The 14,391-nt window shown below is 38.7% G+C and overlaps 1 protein-coding gene across 1 annotated transcript in view; it reads left to right on the top strand.

The window, feature by feature from the left end:
• The first annotated feature begins 578 nt into the window (after nucleotides 1-578).
• Nucleotides 579-14,391, top strand: part of exoc2 (exocyst complex component 2) — a 49,544-nt gene continuing 35,731 nt past the window's right edge. The window contains exons 1-3 of the mRNA XM_029430166.1: nucleotides 579-700; nucleotides 11,794-11,951; nucleotides 13,932-14,108. Coding sequence (XP_029286026.1) covers nucleotides 11,834-11,951; nucleotides 13,932-14,108 — 295 coding nt within the window. The 5' untranslated portion in view covers nucleotides 579-700; nucleotides 11,794-11,833. The remainder of the gene's footprint in view (nucleotides 701-11,793; nucleotides 11,952-13,931; nucleotides 14,109-14,391) is intronic.

Below are 14,391 nucleotides of genomic sequence, written 5' to 3'. Positions count from 1 at the left end.
CCTATTATAAAATACATTTTACTATTTGGTTATTATCATTGATGCATTAACATGTAAGCAGCATTGTAATGTTATGGCTGTTTGAGCTAAAGCTAATTTGAACAGTTTTATACACTGTTGAGTAGTGCAATCTAAAACTCATCATAGTTTATGAGATGATCATATGTTTTATATGTAAAATCTTGAACTGTAAATTAACTGCAGTTGCCAGATAAATGTAGTGGAGTAAAAAGTAAACTATTTACCACTGAACTGTAGTGGAGTAGAAGTTTATTGCAACATAACAATGGAAATATTCAAGTATAGTACAAGAACCACAACACTGTACTTAAGTACATTAGCTGACCAAATTAATTTAGTTTCTTTCTACCACTGTATACTGTATACTGTACTGTATACTTGGAACTAAAATGTAGAGAATATGAAATAGAGTAGCAGATGCAATGTTTAAGTTACTTTTAATTCAATAAACTCTGGTATCATAATTTCCTCCTTTAATTAATCAAAGTGGGACACAGAATATACACAAATAAAATGTATATATACTTCCATTGTAGTTTTCAGCAGGAAAAGAATGTGTCAAAATTAATATTAGTTTAGTTATTTTTAATTTTATTTTGAAGGCTTTGTCTGAGAACGGAAAGCCGGAAGTAGTCACATTATACAGGAAACGGTCGCTGCAGTCTAACCGCTGTAAACTGTAAGTTACCTTCTCTATGCTATTTTTCCACTAAATGCTTGAGATAGAGTCAAAGTCATTGTGATATTATATGTGATAATATTTGCGGTTTGTAAAATTACGACGAACACAAATGACAGCCATTGCTAACCCTTCTGGAATAACGACGAGCTTGCTAGCGAACACAGGTTAACATTAGCTAAAGTTAGACGTCAAATGTGTCAACAAAGCTGATTTCTCTTTCTCTAAAATTACTGATGGGTTGTTTGGTGTGCTGCACCGGATGTCCATGGTAGCAGAAACAGCTGACAGATGCGGCTAATGTTGTCATATTGTACAGTTTTAACGGCAATACGATTAGCTGTACCGAACTCCATTAAGATATCTGTCAATTTAACGGTGAGGTTGCGTTGCTTGTGTATGCGAACATATATTAAGACTTCCTGAGAGCCGTTAACGTATTCTAGTATATTCGGCGAGTCAGTGCCGCATCAAGTCTTATTTAGCGGTGGTCACTGGTTTTCTAACTGCTTTATTTTGCAAACCTATCTTAGAAGTCTCTCTCTCCATATTTATTTTCCCCCTTTCTCTATCTTCTGCTTGTCTCCAAGTAGTGATTGATTCATTTAGAGTTTTTCCATACAGTGAATAGCACAAACAAACAGCAATTTGACTTTCCAAAAACGGAATTTGTGTCCTGGGATAATCCACAGACCTTTAAATGTTTGGCATATTTCGTAATGTTAAGGATTTCCCTGCACAAAATACAAAATAAATCAAATCAGAACCGTATCTTTCTTCCTCCTCAGAAACCTCCCTCTTTCATCCCTCCATCCTATCCTCAAACATGCACTGGATTCATCTCTCACATCAAGTGAAGCAATTACACTGTCACTTGAGACAGCACATATCAGTTGAGGAGTGTTGTATGTATGAGAGAGCCTGCACAGGTTACTCATTGCCAGGTGGCATGATTTCTCTCACAACTTCTATAAACACTGTGCAGTCCATTCTAATGTAAATAGATTAAGTAACTACCTTTTAACACAGAAATAATGATTGCCCATGAAGGGCTCTATAAAAACAAAGAAATTGAAGCACACTTAACACCTTGCTTATACTTGGAAAAACGTTTCATGTATACAGATGGGAATGAGCAAAAAGAAGAATTATTACACCAAATGACCCCATATGACTCCGAAAGGCAGCCTTTCATTGATTGGATGACACTTTGATAAAAAATAAACACAGAATACTGTGAATTGTTTTGTTTTTTTAAACACAAGTTGTTAATCTATAACTACTTCATTGATTGTGGATGGCATAGTATTGGTTTATATTTAATGTCCAATCACCTTACGTCCTGTTAAGTAACTTGATGCAAGTAAAACAGTTTTCAGCCTTGTCTTAATGCCATGACTTTGCAATACACATTTAGATTATCTGTACTTAAATGAGTTATTAGTTGTTGGTTTCTTTTGCAAACTGGATATCAGTCCTTCTCTTCAGGTATGATTGTTATTTTTTAGTTTAATATATGATTAGATAGAAAAGATCAATGTCCCCTCTTTTAAGAGGTATAATTAAATGCCAATATGAGGCTTCAGGAAATACATTTGGAAGTGTAGGAAAAGACATAATATATAATATCTCTATAGGTTGTGTGTTTAAGCTACCATTATTCTGATTTCAGTTAATTGCTCTTCTGTAAGATTTACAAGAGTTGGAGTTGCTACTTCTGCTCTGTATTTTGAAATATGCAGTAGGGCTTCAGCTTAATATTATTATTTTCATTATCAATTAATTTGCTGATTATTTTCATGATTAGACAATTGATATGTTTTATATAAAATATCAGAAAATAGTGAATAAGGCTTTTTTTTTCCTTCAACCATATATTTAAAACACGCTGTTATGATTGTTGGTAGGGTTGCACCATATTGGAAATAAACAGACTGATATCTGTGATAGTTAAATTAACAATTTCATCATAAACACAGCCATGACCGGCTCTCGGTCCCTGACTGGCCGACTTAAATCTCCCGGGCAGTCTGCACGGACCTCATATGTTGTGTGTAAAAATATTTTCGTTTCATTGTGAAACTTTTGTGGCCCTAAGTAATTTATAGGAAACACCAGATTAGTCATGGACAATGAGAACCGTTCGAGTTTTCCTTTTCTATCAAGTAGCAAACAAGTTGTAGCATGACCTGATTGAGTTAAATTGCCCCATCACACATCCTGCTATGTGACTATTGCACGTGCGCATATTGCAATGTCGATGCTGAAATGATATATTGTGCACAGCCCTTAGTGTGCGATGGACTCAAGTGAAGTGTTGCATTATGTAAATCTGACCAGATTCAAGTTTGGTGTTTTGTCCATTAATTTGCTTGTTTATAGAAACCAAATAAAGTTGCAGTAAGCAGCGATAACATTTTTAGTATGTCTTAGGCTAATATATTACTTACTTAAAAAACCTCAAGTCCTCCCTGTTGTGACACTTTTTAAACAGAACAGAGTCTAAACCTCTTTAATCCCTACTCTTGTGTACTTTTGTCAAATATTGTTATAACGCGCTTTCTTTAAATAAGCTTTTTTTAGGGGAGACAGTACCTTACTATGTGTGTTTGTTCAAGTGATTGATTGTATGAGAGTAATTGATTGACAGGTTGGTTGCAGGCGGGCGCCATGTCGCAGGAATAAGTTGTCATTGAGCTCCTCCATCATGTGTGTCGACATCCATGCTAAAAAAGTCCTCAGCCTGACAGAGCACTGTGTATCTCCTTCTCTTCCCCAAAGTCAGCACTGCTTGGCTGGGGGATGGCGGGGGCAACGCTACACTGATCCATTTCCTGCCCCCCTCTTGGGGCTCTAATTGAAAAATTTGGGTGGCCCTGCTTGTTTGTTTTGGTGGAATGTGGTGGGTTGTGTTTTTTGAGGCTTTTTTTCTCAGTGCCGCTGCTCCGTAGACCTCGGGGTTAATCGAGCGACGGGGGTCAGGCCCAGCCTTGTTTGTGAAGCGGCACTTCTCTCTCACCGCTGTCTGCTCTCCGCAGTCTGCCCCACCTGGTAGCCTCCTCCCTGCTGACAGGCTTGTTGGGCCACTGGTTTTCACAGTATGGTTTCTGTGACCCAGTCAGACCTGGACAGACAGACAGAGAAGCTTTGGGCTGGGAAAACGGGTCACAACACAGCTCAAAGAGACAAGTTCAATAATGGAGTCAGCTTATTTAAAGTAGATCCTAGCAAGATTCAGAACTATTGAATACAATCCCACAGAGTTATTATATAGGCTAATTGTCTTGATTATGTATTATTAGTATTCATTTTCCCTTAGCGTTCCTTGTTTTCAGCTTCCTAAATGCAAGGAGTTGGTGCTTTCTGCTTTGTTATGTGATAGTAAACTGTATATTAAGGGGTTTAGACTGTTAGTCAGACAAAAAAGAAACAATTTTAAGACATTCCTTTAGGCCCTAATACTGTTTTTTGACATTTAATGGACCAAAGGATCTTTTGATGAGTAAAATGATTGTTAATTGCTGCCCTACATGATTATAATTAGTCAATGTCCTTAGCAATAATCCACAACAATTTTGATTATTAACATTTAACATTCATTTATTTATACCGTTTACTGGTTCTAGCTTCTCAAATGACAGGATTTGCTGATTTTCTGCGTTTCATATTGTAAATTGAATGATCTTCTCGGCTTTAGACTGTTACTTACTCTAAAGATGTCACTTTACATATCTTTACTTTTTACTATATTTTGGCCCCTATTAATTGATATTTTGATATTCAGTTAATCATTTAATGCCAAACGGTTACTGGTTTAACATTTTTCTGGACTTTTGGGAAGAAAAAAACAAACTTTATGAAACAAACAATTAAAGATTAAGCCACAATTATGTGCAGCCCTATAAACAATTCATTAATAGAAAAGGTACTCAATAGATTAACTGATAAAGAAAAGGTTAATAGTAAGTTGCAGGCCTAAATAAAAGTGTTGATTTATATTGTGGGCTACAGTGTTTCAGTAAATACTCCTGATTGTATGTGACTGTGAAGATGGTTCTCACGCTGCTGATGTGTTTTCTTAATGTAAAACAGCAGTGTTATAGCCCGGCTCATGAAGGTTCAAATCTCTCCATTTCGCCACGTCATTTGGGCAAAGCCGTCTGTCTCCAGTCTCTTAATCCTCTGAAAACATCTTGCTGCATTTGCAGGCCTACACTTCATATTTCTGTTTGTTGTTCCAGGATTTTTATATGGGAAATTGGGGTCTTCACTTTGTTAGGCCTAACTCTGAAAAGCACTTGAGACTGACAAACAAACAAACAGACAGCCCTAGAGATAACAAAGCTTGTGGGCAGACGACATGATGGTCGGATAGTGAGCCAGAGGCGCACATGTGATCACTCTGTCCTCTTTCTCTGTCACGAAAGACTCTTTGTGAACGCTGGGACCCTGTGGATGCGCAGGGGATGCCAACTCATTGTGAAGAATGATGACTGGACAGTGGTCGCAGGCAACATCTGTTTTGTTAAACAGAACCTGCACAGTTCATGTTATAATGTATGATCCATTTATTTGAAATATGATACAGTTGACACACATTATGGTTAATTTGGCTAGATTGCCCTCTCCACATCTTAGAGGCATGTGGCGGCCTGGGTGTGAGCGAGCACTGTGGAGGGTTGTTCAAAGCTTCGCCCAGCCTGTGTGATCAGACTAGTCATCTGATGTTTGGCCCGCTCTGTCCATTCAGAGGAGTCGAGAGGGGGATCTTTGATGGAATCTGGTGTTTGTGTAATGTTGGGGAGCACAGAGTGAAATGGAGTGTGTGTGTGTGTGTGTGTGTGTGTGTGTGTGTGTGTGTGTGTGTGTGTGTGTGTGTGTGTGTGTGTGTGTGTGTGTGTGTGTGTGTGTGTGTGTGTGTGTGTGTGTGTGTGTGTGTGTGTGTGTGTGTTTCTGAGCCGCCGCCATAGTGAGTTAGCTACTATGATGGGAGACGGAGGGGGTTAGGGTGATGAGCTGTCTAAATGGGTCCCTTTGTGCCCCCTAAACCATCACACACTCTCTCTCACACACACACACACACACACACTTGCCAATCACTGCCATATGTGAGTCACCTTTGAGCTCAGGACAGTGAGATCTAAGGTATGAACGCCTTATTCACGAGATAGTCATGTGGCTGTGGTGCTGCAGAGAGTTTGTCATGTTTACAAGTTGTTGAAATAAATAACCACAGGTCAGAGTTTGGAGTACTTGTGATGTTTTAACCTCCTGGCAATTCATTTTGGTCCTTTATTTGGAAGGCTATTATGATTCTTGTTATTCAGAGTTGGGTGATAATTTTAGAAATGCTTTCGATTAATCTGACGGTTATTTTTTAAATTTATGAATTAATTGTTTTGTGTATGAAATGTCAAATAATAGGGAAAATACCCATCACAATTTCTCAGATCCGAAAGTGATGACTCGGATGTTTAAAACCCCAAAATACTCAATTTTAAGATATACAGCATTAAAAATGAAAAACTCCTGTTGGAGAAGCTGGAATCAGCAAATGACTGCAAACTAATTATGATGTTGATTCATTTTCAGTCTATCAAACAATAAATAATAGTGAATCGACTAATTGTTTTACATCTAGACAATTGTTATTGTTTTTGTTAATCAGCTTTTGGTGGAATCATATCTTGTTGATAAGATTGTTTTGGAAAAATTCTGAATCCAAATAATGATTCCATGAAAATTGTAATAAAAGGTGGAGTCTGTGATTCTGGAGAACGATGGACGAGTTGATTTTGAACTCAACACCAAACAAATACCTCCATTATACGTCCTTCAGAACATTAGCACGTGTCAGATTAATTTACCGTCCCTCCCGCTCCCACTGCTTTTCTCTTTATACAACCATGGCCTTTCCTCTGCTGGAATAGTGTTGTGTGGCTCATAGGGCTGTACCAAATAGTTCTTCGCTGCTTCACTAATATTGTTGACATTCAAATTATTATTATTAATAACTCACAGAAGCATTGCGTGCAATAGTCCACATTCGTCCTTCTCTTCCCCTCTTTCTGTCTCTTTCTGTCTCTTTCTCTCAAACACACACACACACACACACAGACACAGACACACACACACACACACACACACACAAACACTGGATTTGTATGTCACTGTTGTGCACACACAGAGCTGACAGCTACAGTAGAGATATTCACTCAATTTGCCAAAAAGTGTATTGTCATTAAAATAGCAGACTCTACCTTTAAAGCCCTTGCAAGATGAGTTCATATTTTAGTTTTTTGTAAAGACTTTACGTACAATGAGACACAGTTAATGGCAATCCACAATTATTTGTAGGCTATATTGTGATCTTGATTTCAAATATAAGTAAATCTATATTTGCTATTTCATTTCAAATAGCAGCAAATACTGAACAATACTATTCATCCCAATTTACAACCAATTAAAAATGATTTAAGCCTGTATGGAAAATGTAGTTGCCTTGTTTACTGTAACTTCCCTGCAGGCCGGTTAATCACGTTGTGCTTGAAACAAACGTGTCAGACAGTTTACCAGTAAATAGGGAACGCTTGATTTGATGCATCAGTTTGTGTAGACCTACATGAAACGCAAAGCATCAATATCACAAGCTTTATTAAGCCACAATCATAATTGTGATTATTTAAATGGTTTTCAATGTGTGCTGCTATTGTCTCTCCACACTAGTGACCCAAATAGCAGGGGAAAATCATCCACATTTCCTAATCTGAAAATCTGGGTGTCTACATGACACTATCAAGTCACCTGCTAATATCTTCTATCGGTCTTCCTTTTTCATGAAAAATAAATCCATTGCTGCCATCTAGCATAGAGCTTTGAGCACAGCATGTTCGGGGTGTGCTGCGTGTGGCATCTTGAAATTAAATGGTTTCATGTGACAAAAAGATTTGTTTAGAGCTTTAGTGAAAAGTCTTTCCTTTGTGTCTGCATGCTCGAGCACAAGGCCAAGGAAGGGTTTTCACTTGTTAGCATCAGTGCTGCAAGAAGATCCCAAGCCTCAGACTTCCACAGCTACCACACAGATTAGAGCCAACCCTGCTGTTTGTAAATCAGCCTCCAAGGAAAACAAACCTGCCTTTTTAGCCCTATTACCAGAGAGAGAGAGAGGTTGGGGCTGGGGGCTAACAGCACCACGGTTGGAAGAGAATCGAGCGAGAGAAAAGGGGGCTAAATCTGGTTGTGTGTTGTCATTGATTAAATTTAGCCTTCGCAGTACGACATGGCTTGCCACATGTTGGAAGAGAGTGGGGTATGCTCTTGTGGGGGTCCTCTGATGCCCCCTAGAGGTTAATACCTTCATCCCTCTTGTGGAAAATGCTGCCTACCTCATAAGTTTCCAGATGGAGCTTCAGAAAACTTTTCTTTTGTTTTCCTCTTCATGCTACTTTAAGGAAAAATTCACTCAGTTTGTCCGCGTTCTGTATAAAGTTATAGTTTCTATTGCCTTAGTTTACAGGGTATGTGTGGTGGTGTGTGACATTAGACTTGTGTCCGCTTGGGTTCCGCGTGACTTGTTGCGTGTGCGTGTGCGTGTGCGTGTGCGTGCAAGTGTTATAGAGAGGGGTCTGGGCAGTGTTCCCGTGTCCATGCACAGCCCCCAGAGTAAAGTAAACACAGCGGCTCTTTTCTCATCCCAGCCGTCAGCAGGCTCTCCCCAGGCCCGCGCCAGAGACCACACACCCAGACCACACACACACACACACACACACACACACACACACACACACACACACACACACACACACACACACACACACACACACACACACACTGCCCAGACCTCTCCGCAGATCCTTTCACATACTCGCATACACACAGACCACACAACACCAGCTCGGGCCCCTCGCACGCAACCTAGCTGAGCTGTCATTTTGCCCAGCGTGTGTGTCTAAGTGTGTGTATGCGTGGGCGGCTATCTGTGTGTTTGTGCACGTGTATTTCCAAGATGATGTGGAGGGGGGGGATAATCTAGAAACACTCCTGGAAGCAGAAGCAGAATTGTAGAAAATGAAGATCCTGTCCTCTGCCCCTTCAGCGCTCCCACTCTAAACATATGGGATTGATAAAGGATATACCAAGCTCTTGTTTTAGTTCTGTTAACCTCTTATCTTCTTCATGTCAGATCCATAGTCCGTCCATTTCCTCTGACAAGCGCAGGGCAGCAGCAACTACATGAGGTAAATCCCGTTGAACTCCGGGGGCCCTGTGGCATAACAGTTTCCCAGAAAGGTTCCTACTCTCGGAGGTTTCTAGGTTAATACATGTGCTGCTGTCCCGCTGAAGCTTTTTTATCCCTCAGTGTTTTTGTTGTTTAAGACTTTTCCTTAAATTTCAAAACTCTTCAAAGTCTTGTGATATTTCCTTAGTGCCATGAGCCACATATTCAGTAATTAATTTAATTGTTCAGTATTAATCTCTTACTGATTTGTCATTTAGTCAATCGATGGAAAATAACAATCTTGGTAATCCAGAGAGTTTAACAACCTTTTTTTGGTTTCCGACCCCAATTTTATGTATTTTGTCTTAACCCCAGCTCTTTAAAAATAAATATGTCTTTGCTATTCGATACTTTTTAAAATGTCAGGCAGGTACTTGACCTTGCATTGATCACTAATAGTCTTACACTCATAGGCCACTTTATTAGGTACAGCTGTACAATCTATTGTAATTAAATACTGCAGCTCTGACATTATTCTACCTTCACAAAGTTTATAATGTTCAGTTTTTGAACTGACATTGTTGAAAATGTATAAATTAAATTTCATGTTCATTACTGAGGTCACAGTTGAAGGTGGTGTTGTACTGGACTGCATTATATTGAAAGGTGTCCTTCATTTACATACATGACAGGGGAAGAATACTACAACATAAAAATATTAGTTAAAAAGTATACATAAAAGACTTTATGGAAGAAGTTTTGCAATAGGTTTTACAGTCGTACATAATAAAGTGGCCACTGAGTGTAAAGCACAATATGTTGTCACTGATGTTTATTTAAACTCACCATGTCGAATGAGAAAGTTGTGCTTGCAGGTGCCAGAGAGCTGCACTATGTGTGCAACTTCTATGAATGCTAACTTACATCAAAGTGCAGCCCTGTGAGGTAGGGTTGCAACTAAAGATTATTTTCATTATCCATTAAGGAATGACTTGGGTAATTATTTTGTATGTAAAATTTCAGAAAATAGTCAAAGATGTCCACCAGAAGATCCTCACAGAAGATAATTCTTAGCAATGTTTAGCCTTTACGACGGAAACCATTGTCAAAAAAGGTGCCAATGAATTTCCTTTTGATTGATTCTTGTTTCAGCTTTATTATGAAGGTAAAGGTTCATAATGTTCAAGGCTCATGCAACATACATAATCATAACAATCATGTTGTTGTTGTTTTAATTTAACTAACACTACTATTAAACATTTTATTTATTTATTTATTTATTTATTTGTTCTTCTTGGGACCCTGTTTGCATATCGGGCAACCCCATTTTCTCTCGGCCCCAGGGTTAGAAAGTCGCAGACTAATAATTAGAATAATTTATCAAGCAACAATGACAAACACTGCTTGTCCCAGCTCCTCAAATGTGAGGATTAGCCCGTCTGCTTTTCTTTGTTTTATTTCATTGTAAAGGTGAATGTGTCTGTGCTTCAGACTACTGGCCCTCACCAAACAATTTGAAGATGAACTTGATCTCTGGGAGATTGTGATTTGCATTTTGCGCCTACACCATGGGACCTAATTTAGCGGCCATATAACTGTACAAAGGGTTACCATCTTGCCTGGTTCCAGACCTTCGAATCCACCCACTCCACCGAGTTGAAACGAAGTGTAACGAGTTGACAATTCTTGTTGCAGGTCCAGTCCATGTGAACTCCAGCATTGTTTGTGGAGAACGTGTTTTGGCTGCCGAGCAAAAGGGCGGAAGCCTCCCTTAAACTTCAGAGAGTCTAGATTGGTCAGCCTTTCTGAGACCTGGCAGTAATTTATTAGCAAACATCTGTGCTGCTCAAATACATCCTTTCATTTGGAATCTTTCCCTCTCTTCCTTTGCTCAGCCCCAACATGAACTGATTTTCATGGTTGCTCCTTCGTTGGTACCATAATCTGCACTGTATTGTGTGGGCTTATGTGGAATGATTGGGGAGGCTAGGTTTATTTATCCTTCGCTGTGAGGTTTACATTCTTCCTTTCCTCCCTGCTCTCTGTCTGCTCCTTCATTCTTGGCTCCCTTCTCTATTTTTCCTATTATCTGAGAGATAACTGCTGCAATGCATACATTGTTTGGAGACCTACAGGGCGGGAAATTAACACGAGCTGCCAGCCAAATTCTGCTCAAATTTAGCTGTCCCCAGTCTGTTGTAGAAATTTAAATATCTGGCTGCCTGGTGATTCAGTAAAAGCCGCCGGTGAAGTAAAAAATAATAATTTACCATATTTATTGCCAGGAGGGGGTTGTGGGTTCACATAAGGATTATTTTTGATCCTCTTTTTAAGACATTATGGTGTCATTTACTGCAGATATGTTTTGTATTTTGTATGACAATGCCTTGCCCATTTTTCAGCAATAATTGGCCTCTTAGTTTATCTTCATAATCTAGTTCGGTATATTTCGAGTTATAATATTATAAAGATTATTTTCACTATGCCTTGATTTTCAACCAGTAAAAGTTTTATGCAATAAATCACTGAAATAATGAACTGATTATTAAAACCTTTGATTAGATTTCTTTAAGTAATTAATTATTTCTCGATACTCATATTATTATCTATTGCTTCATTATTAGATGTCGTTCATACCGTAACTGAACTGTGTGGAGTTTGTTGAGTATTGTGTTACTCGCTATGTAAGAAAATAAATTGCAGCCTGAGAATATTATATTGTTCTATCAACTGTTTCTCCTTTTACAGGTCAGGAAATAATTATTTACAGCTGATATTACCAAGATTAGGCAGATGTTGGAGCCTCAGAAACAAATCTCCGTCCTCTTAATGTAGTAGTGCTCTTATGTAGTCTCTTTGTCTTTTCCATGTCCAGGTGCTGCTTGACCCGGTGTTCCCGTCCACCTCAGGCCACCATGTCTCGTACCCGTCAGCCCCCGCTGGTCACGGGCATCTCGCCCAAGGAGGGTGCGGCTTGGACCAAAGTCACCATCCGAGGAGAGAACCTAGGCACAGGCCCAGCCGACCTCATCGGTAATGCATTTAAAACCACGTGACCAACCGCACACACGGCTCTGTCTTAGTCAAGTGTTTTCTGTTTCTGTTTGTTTAATTTCTTTTAAATTAATTTCTGTTCAGCGATAATTGATTTTCATGTAACTGAAGACGTCAATATTCGTCCTTTACATTCCTTCTTGATATTCTTTCTGACATCTTTCTTAATAAATGTATGTAGGTATTAATCAAGATAAATATACATTATATAGATATTTCTTAGTTCAGCACATTACATTATTATATATATATGTCAACACATTGTGTAATTAACATTACTATTGTTTTATTGTAATGATCATTCCTAGGTGATGATTTTAATTTTTTTCTATCTCGTACGGTTGCTTTTGTTTAAACAGAGGGACACTTATGTTGAGTAAATATAGCTGGTTTATCTTTGTCATTTATTTTCTGCTCTAGTATTTATGACTTAAGTCGTATTAACTGATTTCATTAACTTATCCATCAACAAACCACAGCGGCCCCATTTTTTAAACAGGCTGGTGTAAAGTTTGTTTTTGTTTATATGATACGTAAGTGGACAAGACGCCTGATTCCTTTTCCCCCCTGGAATAAGAATATTTCATCACTTTTTAACTATTTAGGTTTTACTTTCATGACAATATAATAAGTTGAGTAAAAAATATTTCTAAACGTAACTAAATGAAATGTCATAATATAATATATATGATAATTGTTTTATTTTTTTACACAGTTTTATACGTAGCAATAATTAACTGTTAATTTAAACTGGCCGTATACATAAATGTTTAACATGTTTAAATATGTGTTGAACTACTAAAGTCTTTTCAGTTGGGTTCTTGACACAAAGCAAAATAAAATATGTTCTGCTATTTCATTGCAATTATGATTTGAGATGCATCCTTATAATTCATTTGAAATGTTCTTTAAAGATTTTAGCAAAAACAGACAGAAAACAGACCAACCAAGTAAAATATTGAGATATTATCCTGTTATGTAATTCAATTTTCCTTCTACTGTGACAATTCTTCCAACTCTGTGCAACACACAACATTTTTCTTTCTGTAAATATTTAGATACTCTATGCCTAGTTTGAGAAACTCAAGAACTTATCAACATAGAGTTGTTTTGGTGTCTTTTTTATGATTTTCAAGAGCCACACAGATGGACTACCTCCATCTTGTTCCCATTATGTGTTTTGAACGTCACACTTTTTCTGTGCCGATATTTTCCCTCATATTGGCCAATACCTCCTCTACCCTACTTTGATTTGAGCAGAGTTGGGTAAACGGGAGTGGGTGGGGACGGCAGTCCAGAGGACTCACACAACGCTCCATGCTTTGAAAGCCATGCTCTGGCCAGTGATACAGGTCTATTTCTGACCATGAATGTCCCTGGGGCCTGGAATTAGACTATTAGATATGCACAAATGTGTGTGAGTGCTTATGTATTCAAACAAAGTGGCCAGTAGAGAACAGAGGCAGGAAATGGGGCTCTAATTGGCATATTATTCACGGTTTTATGGTCTATTTGTTAATCAGCTTTCACAGGCTTTTATGATGTTAAGTGAAGCTTTTTGAATCCTCTCGGCTGGAACTGTCAAAGTAATCCCGGTGTCTGTCTTCTAGTGTCCAAATGCTTTTCAAGAGGGTTTAAAAAGAGGACGACAGATGTAGGAGCAGAGTGCATATTGTGCTAGTAATGGGCCACTTAGCACTGAAGTGACACACGTTAGCTTAAAGGAGCTGAGTGAGAGGAAGGAAGGTCACGGCCACCCACACCCATCGTGACCCCAACTTGAGCTTTGACCCCTGGTGACAGTTTGACTAAACTTGCTGATAGACGCCAATTCTGTCTGAGTGAGCTCCTCTTGTTATAGATTGTCTGCGTGTGTGTCGGTGCTACATGGTGTTTATTTGTGCTGTCACTGTGTGGCTGTATCTCTCACCCTTTTCACCCCCCCCTCTTCCGTCTCAGGTCTGTCGATCTGCGGCCATAACTGCCTGCTGACAGCCGAGTGGATGTCAGCCAGCAAGATAGTGTGCCGCGTGGGTCCTGCCAAAGACGACAAGGGAGAGATCATTGTCACCACCAAGTCTGGGGGTCTCGGCACCTCCACGGTCTCCTTCAAACTGCTCAGGCCCGAGAGGATTGGTAAGACTCCTAAGACTAAACATTTTATTTGCCAACCTGGACAATAAGTTCAGATAAAAGATGCAACTCCGGCTGCAGCTAATGATTATTTACCTTAGTGATAAAACTCTTATTTATACAATTATTTTGAATTGCTTGAAATGTTTAGTCTATAAAATGTCAGAAAATAATAAAAAGGGATGACTAAAGGTCCCAGAGCAAAAGGTTCATTGTGTCCCCCTGACTAACAATTACAATTCTTGATAAACAATCAATTGATCATCAAAATGGTAAATGATAAACA

This window comes from Cottoperca gobio, chromosome 4 (genome assembly GCF_900634415.1).
Source record: "Cottoperca gobio chromosome 4, fCotGob3.1, whole genome shotgun sequence".
NCBI classification, from domain to species: domain Eukaryota; kingdom Metazoa; phylum Chordata; class Actinopteri; order Perciformes; family Bovichtidae; genus Cottoperca; species Cottoperca gobio.
This window is presented reverse-complemented; position numbering and strand designations above follow the sequence as displayed.